At 43.9% G+C, this 24,520-nt stretch overlaps 1 protein-coding gene and 1 long non-coding RNA gene across 2 annotated transcripts; both read right to left on the bottom strand.

Moving 5' to 3' along the window:
* Positions 1 to 7: 7 nt before the first annotated feature.
* Positions 8 to 17,321, bottom strand: RAD54L (RAD54 like). Its single transcript, XM_072343112.1, has 18 exons — positions 17,215 to 17,321; positions 17,057 to 17,137; positions 16,714 to 16,833; positions 15,936 to 15,996; positions 14,117 to 14,252; positions 13,257 to 13,326; positions 10,661 to 10,949; positions 10,040 to 10,164; positions 8,255 to 8,405; positions 6,228 to 6,354; positions 4,072 to 4,146; positions 3,503 to 3,633; positions 3,290 to 3,400; positions 3,022 to 3,145; positions 2,629 to 2,707; positions 2,342 to 2,521; positions 1,273 to 1,436; positions 8 to 840 (listed from the first exon to the last, which is right to left on the bottom strand). Exons 1-18 carry the CDS (start codon positions 17,215 to 17,217, stop codon positions 639 to 641), a joined length of 2,229 nt encoding a protein of 742 aa, XP_072199213.1. The 5' UTR covers positions 17,218 to 17,321; the 3' UTR covers positions 8 to 638.
* Positions 17,322 to 18,468: 1,147 nt separating this feature from the next.
* LOC140255729 (uncharacterized) lies at positions 18,469 to 23,804 on the bottom strand. The gene is made up of 5 exons (XR_011904536.1): positions 23,760 to 23,804; positions 22,471 to 22,659; positions 20,498 to 20,659; positions 19,497 to 20,332; positions 18,469 to 18,560 (listed from the first exon to the last, which is right to left on the bottom strand). It is a non-coding gene; the product is annotated as an uncharacterized lncRNA (long non-coding RNA).
* Between the last annotated feature and the right edge of the window lie 716 nt (positions 23,805 to 24,520).

Raw genomic sequence — 24,520 nt, 5'->3', positions numbered from 1 at the left:
CTACTGAAATGTGAATTTTATTACTGGGTTTTAATGTGATCTAATTAAAATACTTTGCCAGACATGGGGATCCCACCCATAATACAGAAAGTAGTGACCAAAATGGAGCCTCGTTTCCCACTGTCCACATGTTCTTGAAGGTGAGAAGCCTAACATTAAATAGGATGTTTTTGGCACAGATTCTCTTGATCCTGAATAATGAACCAAGGTTTATATTTTGTGACAGAAATGGAACCTGCACGTTTTCAAATGAAGCTACCAATAAAAAACGTGACTGCATAGCAAGTGCTTTAAAACTGCAGGCTTAACATAAACCTGAAGGCAGAATTTTGCTGAGTAGAAGGCACAGCATGGGAACCAGCACCGAATCTGATCAAGCACACAAGATCTCGTTATTCCCAAGATGTTGTCTCTCAGGTTTAAGACACAGCAGCAGAGACAAAGCGATGAACTCACCGCTGTTGCAGCAGATACTGACCAATGCTAAGGGCCTTCCAGCCTCTTAGGAGCCATGCTGTTCTGCTACCCCACAGCCACAAAACAAATCCAGCACGTTCTGCTATCCACTGCCTTTCCCTGAAAGGGATTAAAGACTGCCACAGCAGCCTGCCCTTGCCCCCACAGGGGACAGTAACCTGTTAGGGAATCCCTCGTTGCTCCTCATGGGAGTGGTGATGAAAAGTGAAGGTGACAGCAGCATCCCATGCAGCCTTCAGCACAGAGTCCTGCAGGCCCCGCTTATCGGCACAGTGGTTCCACTGGGAGAGGTCAGAGGTGCAGTCAGACCCTTCAGGAGGTGGCCGTACTTGGTGGCCATTGACACAGCGACGACACTTGATCCTGGAACAGAGTCAGTGCAAGGTTTCTTCTCTGCTTAAGTGTTAAAAATACAGCCCAATAACATCTGGATTGACTCCCTGTCACCTACATCACTGCTAACTGGATTTTCAGACAGGCTGAATTGCTACCACACTTTACTTAAACACACAGCCACTCTCTGGCATGTCTGACAGATAGGAGAAAACAAAAACATTTAAGAAAAACCCCATTTTGTTTCTACTAACGGTGTTCCCCACTACTTCAGGGCAGTTTTTCTAACACGACAAAAAGGAAGACAGCAAGGAAGTGTTAATCTTAAAATGATTAACAGCTTCAGAAGCAGAGACACTTGAGGCCCTCTCTCTTGAACTTCCTCCTGCTAACTAAGGAACCTCAGTAAACCAAGCCTGGAGTTCTTTGCTGACTCCATCCATTACCATATCATATACTCACTTATCATGGGTGTCACTCGTGGTGCTTTCATTCAATGCAAACAACTCCTTGAGCTCCCCGAGTGAGAAGTGTCTTTCTACATCCTGCTCTTCATCCACCACACAGCTGCTGAGTGCCTTCTTGTGGGTCTGGCGTTGAAATATTTTCTCCTCTATGGTCCCCGTCTACAGAAGAGAAGGTCAGAGATGAAACACAGTTGGGATGCCAGTGCAGAACACTATACTAGGCAAGCACTACTGATCAAGCAGCAGCCAGACCATGGAGTGTCTTATCAGACCGGTTCAGATAAGAGGCAAGTGCTACTAGCTGTACTCTGATCACTTCCCTTTTCATTACTCATCTAAACCAACACTGCTTCTCTTGTCTTTCACTGTGGCCACAGGAGTGAATCCAACTGAGATTTGGATGTTTTGTCAAAGTAAAATAACAATTTATCAAGGATCACAAGCTTAAAGAAGAAAAGTTATCCTTAACTAGGTGAACTGAAAGGGGAAGATAAAGGCATGCAGAAGACATTTCTGAGCAGTAATCACTCCTGACACCCCTGATCAACTGTTAGAGTGATAGCCTGAAAGTACTAGTCATCTTCATTGTTCTCCTTACAAAGCAGCTATCTATTAACTCAAAGCCACATTCCAAAAGCTTCTGTAGTTGGTAATGGGGTCATTTTTTACTAAGTAGATACATACTCAGCAATAACAGATCACAGCCAGACTGGTAAACAGCAACTTCAGCATCAGACAACCCATGAAATTAAAGAAGTCAGATGCCTGAGTGATTTCAAAGAAGTAAATATACATTTCAAAAAGTAAACATCTGGAAAGCCTCAATTGTTTCTATTTCTCAGAAGCCAATTATCATTAGAAATCAAGGCCTGAAATAATGACCTTCCAGCTTAAATCTCATTGTTTTCCATGGCAATATATCTAAAGGTAGGAGGCAACCAAGCTCCACTCAGTCTTTGTCACTGACACAAAAGGGTTGTCTCCCTTCTGGTCCCAATTACATCTGCTGCAGCCTGAGCTAGTGCCAAGAACCCCAAGCAGAGGAGGAGAGGATAAAGACTCACTGAAAGCAATCGATAGATGTAACAGGTCTTCTTCTGGCCATCCCGCCACACACGAGCCATGGCCTGTTCGTCATTAGCTGGATTCCAGTCTGGGTCAAACATAACCAGTCTGTTAGCCCCAATCAAATTCAAACCACAGCCACCTGCTTTGCTGCTTAACATGAAGATAAAATCAGGGCTCTGTGGAGAAAAGCAGGCTTGGGTTAAACAACAGAGGTATCCAACACTTTTACTCACGCTCCAAGAAGAGGCAGGAAAACTGCCCATATCTGTTAGGTTCTACTTACTGAGGGGCTGTTAAATCGCTCCACAACCTTTGCTCTCTTCTTAATGGACATGGTGCCATCCAGCCGGACATATAAATACCTAGAATATACAACACTTACTACAGTCTGACTGCTCTGACCTTTAAAGCATCCTACTCGTAAGAGAAAAAAACCTTCCACAAACTGCCTTGCAACAAAGCTTTAGGAGCTTTTGCACAGGGCCAGAACTTTTCTGCCAAGTGATCTCAGTAGCCAGAGCACGAGCCACTTTAATTCCAATTCAGGAACATCTGAGGTACATTACAGGTCAAAAGTTCCTGCTGACAAAAAACTTTAAAAATAGCCATTTTCTTTTGCAGTGTAAGCTGCAAGTACAGTCTTGCAAGATTAGACAAATAAAGCCCAAAGACAAACCTTCTGCTCCTGCAGAGCTTTTCAAATAGGTCCAGTGTCTGAGTGTAGTTAGACACTAAAACCACCTTGTCGTTACTGGTGCTTTTTGTAACAGCGAGGATGTAGTCCAAAACCAGCATCTTTCCTAGATAAAAAGGAAAGAAGAAAAGCAAGCTAGAACAGAAGTTCCCAAATTCCTGACCTTGGAAGGGTCACTTAACAGTATACTAAGCATACTCTCATGGTTGCCTATTAGGCAGAACATCTCTACTATTAAGCTCCACAGTACCTGAAAGCTGGGGCTCCACAGATTTGGTACTGTAGCCAGCAGGGAACAAATCCAGGGCTCCCATAAAACCTTCTTCTTCTTCCACACACTTATCATAAATAAGAGCAGGGTCTGGAGAACAAACAACTCGAAGTCTGTGGAGTGCACATTGAAGACCCAAAAATCCACCAATAGCATTAAAGCCAAACTCTTCATACGAGTGGAACAACTCACGATTGCAGAGCTTCTTCAGGGAAGTGATGGAAGACAGAGATGACACATTGATCTTGCCCTCCTTCAGCTCCTCCACTGGTTTGGCTTGCTTCAGGAAGTTCTTGTAGAGCTCAGCCTGCAAGGGTGTCAGTCTGAAAAAGAGTAAAAGCCCTGCAGTCACTCTACCACCAGATCAACACCATCTCTCCTCCTCCATACTGTGGCTTCATTTTTAGCTGGAGCACACAATTTTTTTTTTAGCTACATCCCAGGCAACCTAAAAACTGCCTCCATGATTGATGGTGCAATCAATGTTGTTATTTTAGCCCAGAGCTGGAAGAAAAGTTCACAGATACTCCGCACAGCCCAGGGATCTGCTGCCCCACAGCTGCACGAAGCATCCCAGTCACTTTGCAAAACCATCAGCTCTGTTGACTACCTCTGCTTCAGGAGGAAAAACAACAGAATGCTGATAGTTACAATCTCATTCCTAGAGCAAAATGGTCACCGCAAGCATAGAGCCTGGGGCTTCTTACAGCTATTTAGTTGTTCCTTCCCTCTCTCAGGCAAGGGCACATGCTTTCCAGTACCTGCAGCAGACCACCTGCTCTATCTTCACAGGCAGGTATTTGGAGAGAATGTCTGAAGTTCTTCGGATTAAACACCTACAAGAAGGGAAATGAAAAATCAGACGCTTAAATGACATTAAAACTCCATTTAATCAGTGTTATTCATTCTTAACACAAAGTTTTGACATCTAACCTCCAAAATCTGTGACAGTCAAACACATGGCAAAGGCTGGACATCCACACTAAGCACCTGTATTATACAGAAACTGGAATAGCCTGTCACCTTCACGACACTCCCAGCTGCAATTCATGAGATTTGGAGGGGTAAAGAATGATCACAGCTTTCGAAGTCCAGTTCCTTAGCAGAGAAATTCAGCCCTTCCTCAGACTACCAACAGTATTCTTAACTGCTGAGCAACACCAGACCAGTGGCGTGGACAGCAAACAGGGAAAGGATTTAGCCACCACACAGAATGCACTTAGCACACAGTACAAGCTGTCAGATTCCCAGGTAACTTATCAGCCATCTTCTATCAAGATAGATTCATTCTGGTCCAAGATTTGAGCTCAGGGCACATCCTTTAGGGCTCTAAAGGTGCCCTGCAGAATAGTTCTACCATACTTCAGAAAATATAAAAAGGACTAGGGGAAAAAAGAAAGAGCAACCAAATAAGAAACAGATGCAAAGACCCAGTTCTGCCAGGAGACATCAAATACGTGAGGTTACAAAATCCACAGAAATCACCGGGGATATATGACAGCCCCCAAAACTGTCAAAGGTTGTTAAAGAAATGAATAATCTGGTCTCCAAACCCGTAAGCAGTAGGATGAAAAGACACAGGCTTATACTGCAGTAAGGAAGATTTAGGTTACATATTAAGAGCGTTTTCTAAGTGCAAAGACAGTGATGCCCTGAAAAAGGTGTCCTGAGCATTTATGAGGTCTCCAGCGTTCTGTGGGGATCATGCAAACAGATGCTTTAGGTCTAACATCCTCTACTTCAATACATCAAGATGGATTATGTGCCTTATCCAGAGCCTTTCAGCCCCAACACCTATGATTCCACATATCTTTGGATCACTATCTCACTTGAAAGCCCCACTTAGTTTCCACCAATTCTCTTGATATTGCCAGTGTGATTCATCTTCTCTATTTGTACGCTGAGATTGTAGGAGAGTAAAGAAAAGGACACAGACCTCAACAGTCAGGTACAAGCAATCCTGAACACACTTTTACACCCTTGTTTGATAAACTAAAGAAATAACCTGCCTCAAAAAAATATAACCTCTTCTCCAAAACTGTTTTTTGTCATAAGGATTTCACAAACCAATCTGAGTCAAGGTCATGGCTATCTCTACAGACAGGCTATACTCAATGTGAAATTCAATTTACCATGACTATGAACTGCTGGATTGTATTTGTGATGGTTGCAACAGCTCAGATTCAATTAAAAAAAAAAAAAAAAGGAAGAAAAAGAAATGATGTCACCCACAATGCTAAGAACTCAAAGGAGTTTCTAATAAGAGTTCTTTGGGGTCAGTGACTGTCAGCAGATGTGGATGCACTGGTTCTATTAATCAACAGAAAACAAAACATAATTAAGCAAATATCAAAAATCAGAGAAGGTAGATGACATTGTACTTAACAGAGTTGCTCCTTAGGGGTCAGAAGTCACATTTCTGATGCTAGTGTTATAATCCCATTAGCCCTACAAAGCCAACACAGCGGTGAAAGTATAAGCTGGACTCTTTTGTGACCTGGATATCATCAATGAACTGAGCAGCACTCCTCATCCTTTGCTGCTCACACCTGGACTGAATGGATCCGTAGTCCAACCCAGTCTACACACACTGCAGTTATGTTAACACAAATAAAAGAATGCTACCTGGCTATTAGATACCGAAACAAAACAAACATAAGAGTCAAACTGTGATTCACATCTGAGCACGTTTGCTTGGGAGTGACTGCAACTAACTGTGCCATTTTAATATGCTACTTTTCAGACTAAGGCTACATACTACGTAGATTTCTTAAGGCAATAAACATTTGCACAATCACTTGCTAAACAGATTTAACTGGCAAGATATTTGCTACAGCTATAACCTGAATTTTAGAAGACATTCGTGCATCAAGGGTTTATGCAAAAGCTTTTCAAAGAGAAGAGGGATGAAGTTCACCTGTTCACGATGCTGATCAGCTCTTTAAGCCTCTCTTCTCCTTTTTGTCGTTCAGCTTCACTTGCGTCTGCATCTCTGCCTTTCAAGATAGGCAGTTCAAAATGTCTTTTAAATTCTTGTGCAGTCCCTGCACAAACAGAAATGAAAAATGAAAAAGTGACAGCTACTACCAAATAACCTTCGATCAACATCCCCACAGCCCCAGCTATCAAACCATAAGGAAGAGGCCCAGCAAATAATACAAACTCTCACCCCACCAGTAGGATTTGGTTTTCTTTCTAGCCAGAAAAGATGTAAACAAGGCTGGCAAATCTGTACAACAGGAGATTGTTTTTAATTCCAACAATGCTGCACTGCCAAAGGTCATACAGATTTTAGTTAAACCTGAGTCCTATCAGGTATGTATTGTTTTTGCTTTCATTCCAGTTACAGTTTTACTCTCAGAATTTGTATCCTTTTCAGCAACAGTGTGGAAATTATGTGCCTGTTCCAAAACAGTCTCTAAACACTTGCTTATTACTGGTCACAGGCTGAGAGAAAAAGTGACCACTGCATGCATATGGCTCTGGTAGAATTATTTATAGTATTAATGTCATCTCAGAGAGAAAGAATTGCAAGTACAGGGAAGCTAATCTGTGCCCAAAGCACAGGTCAAGAGAAAAAAGTCACATCAAATAAGGAAAGGAAAAAAAAAAGCTGAAAACAAGGAAAAAGCAGATGCAGAACATGTACCACTGCATCTCACCCTTCCCTTGAGAAACAGCCCAAGTGTTGTTTTTAAAGCTAAGATTCTGGCAACTAGGTGTTTAACGAGAGTTCTACATGCACTAGAATTAATGAGAAACCTTTTTGACAGGATTCCCAAGTCTGACACAAAGGTGGGTGACAAGATGCAGCAAATAAATGATTTACAGGTCAGTTTATTTACATTCCTTGACAGAAAAATTACTTCTCAACAAAGACAAGCTGCTTCACGCCAGAAAGCAGTAGACCTGCTCCTATCCCAAAGACATAGGAGAGAATGCAAAAGCTACTCTGCTTTTCAAGAAGAAACAGAGCTTAGGAAACAGAGACAGAATATCCTAGTCAGCTACCAGCAACTGTAGAAGGTGTTTGATCCTGAATCATAGAATTGCTTGGGTTGGAAAGGATCTTAAAGATCATCTAGCTCCAACTCCCCTGAAAACTCACACTAATCAGCATCCCTCTTCCAGGTTCTTTTCAAACCCAGGCTCACAAGCCTCCCTTATCAAACAAAAATAAAGCACCGAACTGCAACATTGTACAAACAAAGCACAAAAGCCACGGTATAATCTTGACTCCAAGTTCTAGACATCATCCTTGAATTTCTCTCAATATATTTGAGAGCAGGATGGCAGACTGCCAAAGATTGGGCTTTGTTTGCTCTGTCTTAAGGTACATCATTCTACCTTGCACCAGTCAGTTCAAACTCCCAATCCAAATGAACACAGTGAAGAGAGAAGGAAAAAGCACATCTTCCAGGCTACCTCTGTACAGAGTGCAAGGAGTATGTCATGTAAAACCCTTTTCCCCAAAGCCTCTCCCATAAAGGAATTGTACCTGGCTTAGATTTCTGAATTTACTGTAAGCTGTAAGTGTTGTGGGGAGTACAATTTTGAGCTCGATCTTCCTGCTCAGCAACTCCTGCAGTACCTCAAAATGCACGTTATCAGAGACACTCCTAGCCCCAGACATTCTGGTTGACCATTATAGCTACGTAAGGAGATCAACCATACTGCACTCAGCACCACATGTTCATCTTAATAATTAACACTCTTAAAACATGTTTGGCATGCATACTTCAAATTGAATCAGAGCTCCAATTCTGTACAGCCTCTAGAACAGGAGACCATGACCTAGACTTCCTGAACTCTCTGAAGGAGATTAAGTCTCCAATCTTTCCTTTCTTTAACTTCTTGATTGCTCGTTTCACTAGCACTGGTAACCAGAGGAAGCCTTGCCATTAATTCCCCCTTTCTCATGCCTCACACATTCATTTTTCTTACCTAGTATGCCAGAATTGACGAAGTGCACCAGGCTGAAATATTCAAGCAAGTCATTCTGAATGGGTGTACCCGAAATAAGGACTCGTCGGGGTGTATTTAAGCTGTTGAGAGCCTGGTATGTTTGATTTTCAGAGTTCTTCAGTCTATGACCCTTTGAAAAAGAAAAAAAGAACAGAGCTGAAAATCCAGTGGCCTTGATTGGAAACAGCTTGGAGACCATCATCAACACATATTGTATCTGTCACAAAGCACCTGACAGCTTTCCATTTCCTCATAAAAGAATAAGTGCTTTTCCTGTATTCAGGTGTTGTGACTTCCTTTAAAGGCAAGAAACTGGTGGGAAACCTAGAGCAATTATGTGAAGAGAAATACCATTTCCATTAGAAGCTTCCCAGGCTAGGAACATATGAGTCATACCCAAGGAAAAGAACCTGCCATGAAAACACTGACAATCACAAGTTCTAATTAAAGAATTGTTTCCTACTCAACGGCAACAAACAAGACACCAACCCCACAAACAAGAATGAAACAAAAGTAAGAGAAGAACATTTAAAATCTGCTTTATTTTCCAAAGGCAAACTGTTATATCAACGCTCCATATATAAATACTTGGGACCACTGATACCTCTGATTCCTAAAGGACGACAAACAAAACTCCCTGAAGTGCTGCAAAACACTACCTAGGAAAAAGTAGCCCTTATTTCTATGCTACAGGATGAACTATAAGTGGAAAGATGCTTATTACAAGTGCCACACCACCTCAGAGCTGAAACACAGGGAAGATGCAGAGCCAAGGACCTGTACTCTCAGCACCCCCAGCTGCTGGTCCGGTCCCAGGGGCACTGAGAAGTATAGACAGCCACAGACATAGAGCATAAATAGTGAATGGGAGCAATCACACTCCTGAAGATGATCACTCAAGCCCCTCTCAGTGCTACACCAGCACATAAAGAACCAAACCACTGGATGGCACCACTTTCTAACAAATTTCTTCTAAAGAGGCACGGTTACCTGAGGCCTCCAGTTCCATTATTTCAAAGAGGCACAGGTTTTCTCCTCAAGAATATCTCTGGCTCTCACTACCTATAATCACAAATATAGAATGATAAAGCAGAAAGAAAAAACTCAATTTCAGACAGGTGAAAGCTTAACTTGAAAACCCAGGCATGGCAAAGGTAGATCCCAGCAGTCAACAAGCAGGGAGTCAAGCCAGGTCAGTCCTTGAACAGGTAGCAGAAAGGGTCTCCTTATCCAGATCTCCTACCTCCACTCCAAGCAGTATGCTACACTATGGGAAGAGGGTCCCGCTATGGGTGAATCCTTCAAATTCCCCTACAAGCACAAAAACAAGTCTCCTGAGTTTGTGACTCTAAAGTCACCCACTCTATGCTAAGAGAACAGATGCCTTGGGACTACTGGACAACAAACAAATATCAGCAAGGATCCAACAGAGCAAGGGCTTTTTCAGAGTCACAGATAGGTGGTGAATCTTCTTTCTCTGCATATTTCACTCAGGTAGGTCTTCCAGGAACCTGAGACGTGACCATACTTTCCAACTTTTTCCCTCCCCCATTTCAGCTTCTGAGAACAGTTTCTCACTCAGGCCCACCCAGTAAGGATAAGCTGGATACCCATAGCCTCTCAAACTGGAATGGGTGCTCACCACAGGCAAACCTTGTTTGACACCTCCGTCCTAACTCCCTCCCTCTTAAGAAAGTTGGGCCACTTCTCCCTAAATTTCAGGAAAACATCAGAAATATATTCTCCTTAGAGATTTAACCATACCTCATCACATATGACCAGACCAACACTGCCCTTCTGTAGTGCCTCAGCATGAAGTCGAAAGGTCTCATAGGAGATTATCAGGATAGGTGAAGGCACTCGCAGGCCACGCTGGTTCATAAAGCCAACTGTGGATGGAAAGTAGGAAAAGGATGATGAAAACAGTAACAGAAAAGGATCCAAACTCTGCAGTAAAAATGGTCTTCTAAACATCCAGGAAGACCTTTCCATTTGTTTCAGTGCTGTTGGTTGCTGACAAAGAGCTGATTTCTCTATTAAGAAATTCCAAATATGTCCATGCTTCATTCCCCACAGCTGTTCCCATTTCCATCTCCCTCCTACTTCTGCCCACTCCTACTCTAGCTTCTGTCTGGGAGAAAGATGACACATAGAAACTGCCCTAACTTAAGGGCACAATTGGACTTGGGTTATTCCAAAAGAGCAATTATTACCAAAATTGCAAAGATCTGATCTAAGCATGTTAGAAAAGAGAATTTCAGTCTTGTCAGCTTCCAGAGCTCTAACAACCACTAGGAAACATTCACTTCAGCTGCTGTAAGCTTCTTCCAATGTGAGGTTTCACCCTAAACCAGCCAACCACACCATTTGCAAACATTTCTGTACCTAGTTTCCGGTCAATCTCTTCTTTGGAGCCTCCATCAATGGCCAGTGGCTGAATCCTTCCCCCAAGCCATTTCTCTACTTCGTTGTACCAGTTTCTCACCAGGCTGGAAGGAGACACCACCATGGCTTTCTCGATTTCAGGCTTGCAGTCTGGACTCTGCCGGAGAAGTGTCCACATCAGAGTGATGCACTGCAGGGTTTTGCCCAGCCCCATCTCATCTGCCATGATACAGCCATGACTTCCAGGAATACGCCGGCTTGTCACGCAGTCCCAGAGGAATTTCACTCCCTGCCAAAAAATTGTTCTCTTATAGCAGGATGGGAACATTCACAGAATGACAACTTCATTAGAGCTTTATTACTGCAGTGCACAGGACCGATATTACAACAAACAGCAAATTTGTATAGCACATCCCAAGAGACATGCAACATTCTAATGAGACAGAGGGAAATCACCCAAGACACAGCTAAAATATGGCCACATCTGGTCCGGAAAAACATTGCTGGTGATGACATATGCTTCAAAACACAGACAAAACCATACTGTGTATTAACCGTACTGTTCTAACTAGCTCCCTGACTTAAAATTCCCAGGAATTTCTACCCTAACTAATTTAGTTAGGCTGAAGCCATTAGCTAACCTGCATCAGTCAGTGCAAACATGTTAAGCATCTTAGAAACACCCAATGGAATATCCAAACTCATTTCTACTCCTTGATTAATCCTCCAGCAAACCCTCAGCAGCTCTCATTGTTTTCACCTAGAAGCAGAGAACCACTGTGACTCACCTGAGGACTCAAAGACCAAACCAGATCCAACGTCAGAGAAGAAACAGGGCTGAGGTTATTGCTCATCACATGGCAGAGGCACTCAGCCTGGCTGCTAGGCTCTGACAACATCACCAAGACAGATAAAAGTAGAGAAAAGACTGCAAGGTGTTCCATCATGTGATGATAGTCAAAGAAAACCTGGGGCACTGTCCTGGCAATGGATGAGATCCCCATACTGTCAGCCAAACTAGGAGTGATACAGCCCAAACACACCCTTTATGTTGTACTATACAAGACTAGAAGATTCCAAGTCATTTCCTTTCTTTCTTAGGCTCATTCATTTAAGCCAGCTAAACAATCATCAAATATATTCCGAACTTAAAAAAAAAAAAAAAAAAGAATTTGGCTGGGGATCTAGTTCAGTAAGCTCCCAGTGACATGACAAAGAACAAGGCCATATAACAGCCTGGGAGCATCAAACAAAGGAAAAAAAAAACAGCACAGGAATCTCAGCAAGCAAAAAGACTGACCAGTGACACTAAAACAGAGACTGCTATTTCAGGTATCTAGCTGTCAAAAAACAACGTGCCTAAGACACCAACATAACTATCATCACTTGACAAAATTGCCAGCAGGCACTATCTTACACAAAACAGAGTCCCTCCAGCTATGTAGCCAGAGGCCAGCATTATAATGGCTCACAGGTTAAGTATCAACTCTGAGATAAAAGCATAAACCAGGAGTCCCGTAGGCTGCTGAAGTGCCATCTGAAGATCTGCCATATAGCAATACATACAGCTTGACCTGCTTAGCTCAAAGATCAGCAACAACAGCTTTTACCTGTGCTGCCTCTAGGCTTACATGATAATATACTGCATCTGTGACAAACTTAAAACCCTGCAGATATCCACACTAGACATTTGTGGATTAGTTCCAACTGCTTCTGTATTGTGATGTTCTGTTTTATGACAGAAAATATTTTTAAGCACACTCCACTGGTAAACCCCAAGTCTATGCAGGTCACTTAACAGTTTTCAACTATAAAAGGTAAGCTCTCAATAAAACACACTGAAGTAGGACACCACCTCATAACACATTAGGAACCATGGTACCAGAGAGAACTTCATTGTGTACCAAGGCAGACATTGCAGGTTCAGCTGATTCTGGTGATCATCAAAACAGTGTGGAACAACCTGCCCTGCCCAATGCAAGATAAGGCCTCAAGAAAAGCTATTGCAACTACATCTCATCAGCTTTCACACAGAACTCCAGTCAGAAGAGATTTCAAGTAAAGTCTGGACTTTTAACCCTTACGCTGTAAAATCCCATCTCTCTGCAGAATCTAGTAATTTCCTAGGGCATAAGTGCTGACATAAAAGCAAGCCCACATGCTTCACAAGACCTATGCAACTAGTGCACAAATGCCCACACATTCCTAGATTTCCACTACAAGCTAATCTGCCCTACAAGCCTGCAGAGAACAAACTTCTGCATTAGGCAGTATAATGTGTAGGCTGGGAATGCTCTGACTCTGCTAGATCAGATGCAAGAAAAGAGGAAAAAAGTTCTTACCAACTAGAAAGCAATAAATTCCCACATTTTTAAAGCACCCTCTTGCTTAGCACAGGACAGAGAATATTTGCAGCGTTTAGGCCTCCTAAGATCATGGTTAGAACAAATGTTCACCATACATTTGCAACATGCTAGTCTGCTAGACTGTCTATGTAGACCGCAGTTAATGGGTTGCAATTCCAGCAGAGGACTGCACCTTTCTGAAATGCATCACGTTCTCCAGCCATAGACTCATGTTCCAACAGAACACTTACTTCTCTCTGATGAGGCCGTAAAACACGACTGAGGACAGGATCCACCACAACATGGACAGGTACTTTATCCCTGCAGGAGGTAGTAAAGAGAAAGGTACGATTAATGCACTCAGCCCAGCATATGCTTAGTTGAGGGGTTTTGTTTGTTTTTTACATCTCACTGCTATTCTTAGGACTTTTCTGTGGAGTAAGAGAATCAACTACCAATGAAAGTGAAAAAGAGGATCAATTCAATTCTGAGAATGGAGTTACACAGGACTGATGTACAATCTGAAATGTCAGTGAAACCAGTAGCCGAGTTGTGGTTAAAACAAGGGCAGAACATCTTTTAGAGAGGTATTTTAAAAGCCAGTATTTCCTTAGTCTCAATAACATCAGTGTAATTGCATCAATGAAGAGAGCAAATCAAGGAACCCCTCTCTCATCTAAGATTCAGCTAACAGTCCCTTTCAGTAAAAAAAAAAAAAAAGACAGCACAGAATAAACTATTTAACAATAAAAATTATTAGGCAGGTTAGCATTTGACTGTCAGTCATCTCCTGCCTGTCTCTAGATGCTGACGTATTCTGACTTAAAACTGATCCATATGATTTCCTAAACAGCTTATCCATGCATGCATCCTTATTCTGTGCATCAGGTTTAAATTTTTGATGAGTGGAAGATCAAACAACCTGCGGAAGAAAGTAAACCATTTGGCATGGGTGCAAGCTTTCCTTTGATCATTACCACACCTGAAACAATTCAGTGGCAGAATATTTGGAACCAAGTTTCCCAGCTCAAACACATGTGGGAAGAAAGCACACAAGCATACACATACAAGGAGGTCAGAGCTGAAGCATTTGCGCCAGGTAATGACTCACTTGTCTATTTTCAGCTGCTCGTGGGCACTCAGCAGTGGGGGCTCGTACAGAACCAGAGCTCCTTCCTCAAAAGGATCATGGAGAGGACTCCTCAGCCCTGCCCGTTTAATACCCAGTGCCCGTAAGCCCGTTGGCCCTGAAAGCAAACAAAAGTACAACTTAAAGAACAACATCCTGCTGGAAGAAAGCTGAGACGTGCAGAAGCATCCGATTAAGTTTAGAAATGCTGAATTAATTGCATACAGTGCTGAAGTGGAGAAGACAACCATTGCAGACTGCATTGTCAGCACGCAGTGGATAGCAATGTGGAGAGCAACGGCACTGTCCATCATGTTGGACGCAGCAAAGTGGGAACAACTAAGTGTAGCAGATGCCAGAAATGCTGGCATATAGGAGTATAAGCTAACTGGCAGGATGATGGATCAGGCTGTGGGCAACTTGATCTAGTTGTGGGTGTACCTGTTCACTGCAGGAGAGTTGGACTAGATGGCCTTTAATGGTCCCTTCCAACTCTAAGGATTCTATGATTCTATGTCATGCTAGATCCAAGACACAGTGTTACCACATACATTGTACATACTGGGTCAAAAACTCTTTTTGGATTATCTAACCCAGGCTTTGCAAGAATTCTATCTTTTATATAATATCAGAAAGAGGCCTGTAAATGTAATGGAGTTCTACAGTATCATAGTTAGAATCACATTGCCATTACCTAGTCTAGAGAATTATTCACTCTCTGCTGAGCAATGGCAGACATTTGGCATGACATCAGAGCAGACATCAGAGCCAACCACTCTGAAAAGGATGAGTCTCTTTTCCTTGCGTTATATTTTGATGTCACAGTTTTGGAACGGAGATGAACATAGAAAGAACGTGTATAAAAATGGCTTGTGTCAAAACCCAGCTCAAAGATACATCTGAGTCTTAAGAGGCAACCATGCTCCCAGGAGTGATTTTGCTTGGGGAAAAAAAATCAAGCAGAGTTAATCCCCTGCCACCTGCTGAAATTCCTTGCAAAACAGCAGCATACCACAAGCTGGGACAATGCCTCCACATGAAGAAAGTAAATGAAACGGTCTCATCTCCCAGTTAAGAGAAAAATGTAACAACCACAACAAGAAACCTCTGCAGTTATGGTTCTGTTTCAGACTCCAGACAAATCTACTTTTCCACCAAACAAGAACTAAGCCAAACAAACTCTTCTGTGACCAGCTTCATACTCAGCACCTGCTGAATGTGTCTATAGACGTATCTTAGGATTAACGTTGGAGTGAAACTGACCTGCTCTTCAGTTTTTCAGCTGGAGGGTGAAGGGAACAAATGAGACAAGAAAAGTCCCATTTGTTTCTAGGACCATGAGCTGCCTGATTCAAAACCAGCCGAGGCTCTGAAGTTCAAAATTACCCTTGTTTTGAAGATCACCCTGAGACTCAACAAACCAAATAAAGTAGAAAAAGAACTGGCACATACTGCCTTCTTCACCCTGGCCTTCAGCACAATTTGGGTATTTTTTAGATGATGTGCTTTCATGGCCTAGAATTCATCTTGCTTCTATATTTGTGATGTAGCACTACATCAAGTACAAGAACACAAAACCCAGTTCTGAAATGTAGGATTATCCTAACAAAATACTAGAAAGAAACACAAAGATTTTGCTAATCTGCTGGTATTTTTCTATTGGAATTAAGTCAGGATTTCTGGAACATATGCATCACTCCAAAAAACAACAATAATCCCCACAGATACATTTGACAGGCTAAAGCATCATGTCTTCCCAGAGTCAGACGACACAGATAATTCTTAAACCTTATCATCTTACCTTTATAATTTGGAATGGGAACTTTGAAGGGTTTGGACAAAATGCTGCGGATAAAAGCCTCCTAAGAATTCAGAAAGAAAAAACAAAAACACATCTTCATTAGTTTGAAGTCAGAGATTGCTCAAGACAGCAAGCCTAAAATACATTTTAAGTACTCATTTTTGCCTAGTGCTGAGAGTTCCTCTATTCAAACTGCTCGAGCTCCATCCAACCCCAGCTATTTTCTATGTGCAAAAGGAAGAAAGTAACGAAACAGAACAGCTCCTGGCCTTTACTCCACTTTCCAAAACTGTTTTTGCTTAAGTTTTCTAATGTGTAAAATGTATTTTCATAAATCCACCTACTTAAATCCACTGACAGTATTCACTTCTTTAAATGCAGCTACTTTCTCTTTAGCATTAAGTAATTGAGTCTAGCAATTCTCTCCTGTAAAAGAGCTAGGTCAGCCCTACAGTACAGTACATCCCAGCAAGCCCTCACACAACATCATCTCTACCTTCTCCGGGCTTCTTTGGAAGCTCAGAGAACAAACAGACAGGACTTGAGCCATCAGTGTGGAGAGCTTCCCACATCTGTCAACACAGTCCTTCACCCAAGGACTCCCACCATGCTTGCTTCACAACAGCTGTTGCAAGTGAAGGTCCTTCCAAAGAACCAAGTGTGACCCTTCTGTAACACCATGGATAAATGGGCCCGCAGAAGCGAATGGACTCTCCTGATGAACAAGCTCCATGTGCAGCTCAACCACCACCACGTGCCAACAGCGATGCCCACTCACATGCTGGCTGCTGTCCAGGCAGAGAGGCCTGTTGGTCAGTTGGGTCAAGGGCTTCCGGAACGGCGACCTGTAGCAGTCCCCACTTTCCGCCTCGCTGCCAGCCTTCTGCCTCTTCTGAGTCTGAAAAACAACAAGCAGGCAAAGCCCGTGACCAGATCGCGGTCACGGTCTGTGAGCGCCCAGACACAGCTGAGAGGCGGCTGAGCATCGCGGGGCAGCCCCAACCATCGCTCACCTCAACCGCCCAAGGCCGGAATGAGCAACACCCAGTGCGAGCCCGTTCAGCTGCCGCCCAGCACCCCCCGACACGGCGGGGCCCGACACCCCAGAGCCCCTCACTCACCGCCGGCGGCCGCCACTCGCCGTCCTCTTCCTCGCCGCCCGCCTTCCTCTTGGCCAGCTGGCTGGGGGCCAGGCTCCTGCGCTGTAAGAAGGGCACAGCACACCGCGTGAGGGGGCGATCGGAGCGGAGGGCTGAGCCGCCATCACGGCCGCACTCACCATCGCCTCGCGGAGGGGCTGTGTGTGGTAACGGCCGGCACAAGGCCGGCAGGGCAGGGGAGCAGCGGGCCGCCCGCGCCGCTCCGAAGGCGCGAAAAGCGCGGGAGGTTCCGCCCCGCCCCACTCGCCCCGCCCCTCAGGTACAGCACCAGGCGTGACCAAGCGAGCGCCGAGCGCATCCAACCGCATCGACTCGCTCCGGGTGCCGCGGCGCGGTTAATGTTAATGCATTTATGCCCCTTCAAAGTACAAGCACGGAGCAGAGCGGACCAAAGGCACTGTCTCACGGCAGAACATGGAGGCGGAAGGGGCACAGGCTGCCTGCTGCCACTTGGGAACTCAGCATCACATCCCTCAACTTTATTTCCCCGTCTTTTTCTCCACAGCCCAAATCCATTTGCCAGCATTTGGCTCCTGAAGTGCTCTGAAAGCTCAGTGATGAATGTCAGACGCTGCAGTTATCGGCTCACTTGAGGCGATGCTAACATCAGGGGGCAGCCATGCCACGAGCCTGGAGCACCATGGGCAGCTGCAAGGGTAACCCCTTGTGCTGGGCACAAACATGCTGTGAAACGTTCCTGGCCATAAAGATGTTATGAGATACAGCCAAAAGGCTTTGCTTGGTATTTGGGTTTTTTTGTCTTGTTTTCCTGAGGGGAAGGCTGAAGGAATTGCCTGTGACAAGGTCAGAACAGCAATTCCCAGCATGGCAGATCCCACCACTCTGCACACACCTCCAACCCTTCTCTCCACACTATCACCTTCAGGCAGAGGTTAAACCATCCTCCCCTCTCCCTGCCTAATTACACAATTTACTCCTCCTCTGGCTGCAATCAGCTCCCATTTATCCAACCCAGAGAGATCATAAGATAATCACCACAGGGAATAACCCTGTCATTTCCCTTGCTGTCTCTGCAGGGTGCTGAGTCCCTTCGGTACAAGCAAGGAGAGATAGCAAACATCTTCCCTGGGAACTCTGCAGGATCAACCTGTCATCCTCCTCCTACCTCCTGTTCCTATCCCAGTCTTTGGTGGATGCAATGATTTCCCAATTTGTGGGATCCTCTTTTATTCTTCACCTCTTCCCAGCCTCCTGTCCTCTCTGTGGAGCTTGTGACCTCAGCAGCAGGCAGAAAACAGCATGATGGAGAGGTAACGTGACAGAATGTCTCCTGATGGATGCAAACCTCAGGCCTGATCAAGCATCTTCAGCAGTGCCACGCGGATCTTCCTAGCGAAGCTCTGAAGGGACCAAGGTCTGCAGGATCAAGACCTCAGCCCCACCGGTTTAACTGGGACATATTGAGCTGGGAAGGTAATTAGTTAAATCTCCTTCCAGTTAGTTCCTGCAGAAACCACAAGAGGGAAACTGAGTACGGCCACACCAAATTGCTGTCAGCTGGAGTTGTAATCCCCTTTCATCACTGTCAGAGGCAGCTCAAATGCCCTTCCACCAAAGCCACTTACTGTGAGAGAGGAAATGCTAAGTGCTTTAAAAATATATTAAATTCAAGGAGGAAAAAAAAAAAATATATATATATATACATATATATCCTTTCTCCTTCCCTGAGGTCGGATGCCACTCACACGCAGGCAGGCTGCATGCTGCGTGCAGGATGTAGGCAGAGGTTCAGCAGCAAGGACTCAGTGTTGCAGCTGCTTTTGGCACATTTACATAAGTACCACCCAAAAGAAAACTGAATCATGAGCCCAGCTGGGTTCAAGTTGTGCAGCTGATACAGTTCACATCCCAGCAGTGAGCTTACAGCTGCTGCACAGCACCCATTGTGCAGGTGGGTGCAGCCAAGGCACAGCCCTGGTGTCACCCAGCCTGAGGACATGGCTGCTGCTTGCTTCAGCCTCAGAGCTCTTGGCAACCCTGCATGAGATTTCATGGTGTCTTTTGATTCATTTATGACTGCTGTCCTTTGGCCCAAGTGGTACCTAATCCATATTACTGCTTCTCGAGGAGAAATAAATCTCTGCTAATCTTGTTTATTTACTTAAAAACAAAAAAAACAAAAACCAACCCTATTTCTTAAAGCAGCAAAGACAGAAGAAGCAGGGGGATCTGAGGCTGAGAAACCTCCAAGATGCCTCTCCAGCAAGGTTTGAGCCCCAAGAATGTTGCATTCTCTACCACTATGGGTCTGGTACTTCCTTCTCCAAACCCTTTATTTCTGTGATCACACCAGCCACCCGCAGCTCGTGGCTGGGAAGGGAAAAGGGGCCAGAAGTACAGAAGGAGGATGTGGACCAAAGGGATGAAGGGGACAGCTTACCTTCAGGTAAAGCAGCAGCCTCCTCAGGGGACAAGGGGGTCTGGGTCAAAGCTTCAGTCTTTCTCCTCCTGTATTGTTGCTGCATCAAGCGCTGATCACAGCTCTGTCACTAATATGACACAAAGCAGCCTATTTTTTTCAGGCTTACGATACTGGCTGAAAAGTGATTTTTATTTATTTCCCTCCCCCCCAAAAAAGTGCATGAGTCTGTCTCAGGGTTTGAATCAGCCTAAAGAATTTCTATTCTATTTTGTTTACAAGCTAATTAACCACTCTTATCTGCTTCACCTTTATGAGCACAGGCAAGTCAATAACACAACATGCAAACGTTACAAAGGCTGGATTTAAGAAAGGTTAGACTCCAACTGTATTAGCACTTCCAAAAAACACATCCCTCAGTTTTCAAGAGGAGCTGATGAGGGTGAAATGACTTCCCAAATTCAGCTTTTGATTTTGCAAATTGGTTTAGCCCTTCTGAATGTCCTTTTCTGCAAGAAATTCACAATCAGATGCTATTTTGCCAAGCTCAGACATTTACAGAGCACTCAGCCACAGGAAAAAAAAAATCCAAGTGCAAATCTCAGCCTCGTGAACCAGGAACAGTCCCTGATCACACTGGGTTCTCTCCAACCAACCAGCATTGCTGCTAGAGTGCTCTGGGGGCTGTGTTCATGCCATGGGTACATGTTCATGAGTACAAATGCACTTCTGTATCTGTCCTGTTGCAGGATCAGGATTGAACAAGATGACAAGCATCAGCCCATAACAGCAACCTCCGTCATGTAACTCCTGTGACCCAGAAAGAGTCTCATCACTGTCAGCCTGAAACCAGAAAGCTGAAAGAAAGAACATATATGAATGTATCCTATATATACGTACAGTATAAGCAGTTAGTCTACCAAACAACTTCCACTGTGTTTAAAAGTATTTAAGCTGGCACAACCAAAAAAAGACATCCCTGCAGAAGTTTTTCCCCCTTCAAAAAAGGAGGAAATTCTTACCTCCTTGCTGTTTGAGCCCTGCAGAGAACAGGCCCTTTTCCCCCCTTGGCAGAAGAGTTTGATCTCTGTTTATCACTTCTGTGATGCATACAGCTCCAAGGGCTAGAAGCAAGGCTGACCAGCAGCAGAGATTCTCTCTACACCCAGCACCATATTGGTTACCTGGAAGAAATCATCTTGTTGCCTGGTGGAGTTGCGCCTCTTGAAAGATACCTTTTAAAGTTCACACAGTCCCCCCTGGTGAGCACTGAAGCCAGCTGAATGATCACAACATAAATCACGCAGCCTGAAACTCTGCAAGGTTTACAAGACAAACAGAGCATCAGTTGCTTTGCTAGGGACTGCTTAGCTGGGAAGGGATGTGTCACCCCAGCTTCTGTGCATTGGCTTGGAAGAGTCCTTCCCTTAGTAAGAGACAAAATGTTATTCTCTCTGCCCCTTGATTAAATCTCAGCAGAAATAAAAATATCTGGCTTCTGTAAGTAATGGCTCAGGACGGAGGAAACAGCATTTCATTGGGGCAATTAGTGCATTCTAATTAAACCCTAGTCTTCTGATCAGGCTCTCCTGATTAAGTGGGTTGCAGACACTCTGGATTACATTAACAAAATGAATCAGTTAATTACATGACAATCAATAAGAACCCAAAAGTAGGACAAGCAATTTGCCTTTAAATGACCATCTAAATTCATCAACATGACGAGTGTTTGTAAGCGCAAAGGGAAGGGGCAGATATGACAGATCTGTTAGGCACTGGGATAACTGTATCTGATGACTGCAATTCATGAAATGCAGAGCACTTACAGCACCTTACTGGAGAGAAAGAAAACCCAAAACATTTTCTATACTAGTTTACAAAACAATCGAGGCACAAATAAACTCATCTACTGGGAAAAGAAAAACCTGCAAAAACTCAGCACTTTAATAAACTGAAAGTCTTAGTTTGGAGTTGTGACTTAAAATGATCAGCTTTGCTTTAAACCGGAGACATTGTGGTCTTGAATGATTATCTGACTTAGAGCTCCCATCCAAATTGAAAACCTGGGTGAAGTGGAAGCTGTAAAGTGACATTGTTAGAGAAGCAATTTCTGCCCTGAAAAGCTTAGAGCCTGAATGGAAAGACTTAAAAAATAAAGGGGGGAATCTATCTTTGTGAAATATCTGTTGTTGTCATTTTGCAGGGTCCAAAACAGGCAGACCATGAGGGATTCTGAACTCTGCTAATGAGCGATTTTAAACACACATAATAAAAACAAACAGACCACAGCAGCAAATAGAAAGTGTTAACATGATGGCTATTGAGAATTTCTCCTCTCTGACTCTGACAGCAGCTTTTCAGTCAAGCTAAAAGGCAATAACATTTTCAAGAAGAAGGAAAAAAAAAAAAAAATCAGCAAAAATGTCAGAAAAAAATGAAATATCTGACAAGCACAACAGCCTCTCCAACCTTGACGAAAGGGTTTGGGTGTTTTTTTTATTATTATTATCATTTTTTGACTCCTTGCTTTATGATTTTGGCTGCCTGGATAATGCAGAATTTGGAAGGTGAGTCTTCCTCCTTCCAAAGGTGGAGACCTCAGGACCAGAAAATAGTGCCTGCAATCACAGACTCATCTGGGACCTGAATGAGGAGGGACCTCTGGAACCCTCTGGTCCAGCCCCATGCTCATAACAGTGCCATTGTCAGAAGTTAAGTTTGCTCTGGGCTCTGCCTGATTGAGCTTTGAGGATCTCTAGGGATCAACATAGGGCAGCCCCTAAGCTGTACTCCAAAACTGTCACACCTGGTTTCTCATCCTTGTTTGGTTTTCCTCCTTTCAGCCTGTTAGCAGTTGCATTTCTGAAGGCACAGGGATTGCTTATTGATAGTAAACAGTAAAACAAAAAGGCAGAACTGCACAGCCATAGCCTGCCAAGCAAGAAATCTGCCTGACATGTGTGGGCAATCACTTGCCACGTGCCATCTGGTTTACCTTGCATAGGGAGTGGATGAAACTACCAGGGGATCTTCAGCTCCAAAAACTGCTAGAAGGAGATTGAAACTGCCAGGAAGAAGAGCACATTACAGTGAGATGGCTCTGCTGTCCCAGCGGCAGCTCTTACTGACGCTAAGAGCTTCAGGCTTTTCCCAAAGCCTCTCCAGCCAGCTGCCGAGGTGGAGCCTGCAGGGAGTTGAGGCAAATACCTTTTATCTTTTTCAAGCTTCATTTCTGAAGGAAGCAGAATTATGCCTTCCTCCCCCCCCCCCCCTCCCCCCCCCCTTTTCCTTCCTAATAACTTTTAAATCCTTTGGCTGCTCACACTGATTTTTCACAGAGGTACTGGAGTAAACAAGCATCCAGGGAGAAAAGAGAAACTCTGCTGGCACGAAGCACCTCCTGTTGACAGTCACATTAAACATTCCATCTTCCAAGCAGAACCTAGCCTCTAGAATTACTCTGTGGGATGCACAAGTTCAACCTGGCTGAGTCCCATGCGAGTTGTTCTGCTTCATGGCAGGGCTTTGCAGCTTGCTCTGAGCAATGCTGAAACAAGCTTATGTGCAAGCAGGAGTAAAGAGGTGATTCGTAGTGTGGAAGGAATTTGCACTCAGGGCTTTTTCAGCAATGAACAGCTTGAGACACCCTGCGTGCAGCTGCTGAAGAACTCTGCTATGTCCCGTGTTACACCATGAGACCTCAGATGCACTGAGACATAGTCCTCCTCCACACAGCTGCAATACTGTGCCTGCTTCTGAATATCCAGTTTTAGAAGGCAAAAAGCACTGAGAAATATAGAAAGAAACTGGGAAATTATATGATTGTTTAGTCTTAGAAAAGGGGAAATACGAAAGCAATCAGCAAATTTGCAAAAAGTCCTTGTGAAAAAGGACTTCCCTTTCATCATTACGTGTAGGAAAAGCAGTGGTAGATTTCAGTTATAACCATGAAATATGAGTTAGAAATTAAGGAAAACCTTGCCAATAGGAAGAATAATCCCACCCGGGCAGGGAGGACATCCAATTTTTGCAGTTTTTAAGGCAATGCACTCTGAATCTAGGGCCAAACTTTGGATGGAAGCAACCCCTGGACCTCTTTCATGGCATAATTTCTAATTACCAACCCAATGTCCACATTTCCATAAGGCAGCAACCAACACTGAAGAGACCATTGGCAGGTTTGTGTACTGTCTTAATTAGATGAGCAGGTGTAAAGGCAGCAGAATCTGTCCCAGATATGTATAACAAGAAGATATGACTAAATAAATAAATAAAATTGCTCACCCATACCCAAAGATGCAAGCTCACAGACAAACAATGCAAATGAAGGATTTCCAATGAGAGATCCTTTCTTAATGGCATCAGCCCTTAAAATGAGGTTTAAGAGGGGTGGAGCCTGGCTCCTGGTCACACAGGTGAACTGCCTTCACCTGTGCTTCCAGGGCTGACCGGGTCTTTTCTCCAGGTGCTCAATCAGTGGTTCAGGTCACAACCTAGCAGTTCCCACATAGCAGGATTTGAGCCTTCGAAGAGAAGAAGCCAGTGTGTCAGATTCCCCTGTGTGCATGGTGCTGTGTAAAGCTCATGACAACCCCTTCCTCACTGCTCTAAGCTATGAAGAGGGTGCAGGTTCCATGACTAAGTTCATGCCTAGATACACGCATGTTCTGGATAGTTCTGATGCTCCTCTGAACATTGAGAAAGATTTTCCTTTTCAAAGTCATCCTTATTTGTCTTAGAGAGTCTGCTTTGAAGGTACAAGGACCCTAAGTCAGCTGATGCTGCCACAAAAGGTCTAATCAGCAAACCCGGCACGTTCCTGTAGAAAAGAGATAAAAAAAACCAAAACAAAACAAAACTCAATCACTATTTGCTTTTTGCTTTAACCAAGCCTGCCTTGATCTCACAAAACCCAGGGTGCTTGCAGTACAAAGGCACAAGTTCAAAGAGACAGCAAAAAGTTAATCTGAAAGCAAAAGGTGCTCTTTTGAGCAGGTGGGAAGAAGTAATTAGAAAGCATAGCAATTCCAGTGCTTCAAAATATA

This window comes from Excalfactoria chinensis, chromosome 8, assembly GCF_039878825.1.
Source record: "Excalfactoria chinensis isolate bCotChi1 chromosome 8, bCotChi1.hap2, whole genome shotgun sequence".
NCBI classification, from domain to species: Eukaryota; Metazoa; Chordata; class Aves; order Galliformes; family Phasianidae; genus Excalfactoria; species Excalfactoria chinensis.
This window is presented reverse-complemented; position numbering and strand designations above follow the sequence as displayed.

Bases quoted from the DNA above. Each gene is read 5' to 3' on its own strand.
- RAD54L (XM_072343112.1), bottom strand. The intron at 2,708-3,021 runs GTTTGTCTTTGG...TGTATATTCTAG, and splicing joins AAGCTCTGCAGGAGCAGAAG to GTATTTATATGTCCGGCTGG. The intron at 841-1,272 runs GTGAGTATATGA...ACTCTGTTCCAG, and splicing joins ACGAGTGACACCCATGATAA to GATCAAGTGTCGTCGCTGTG.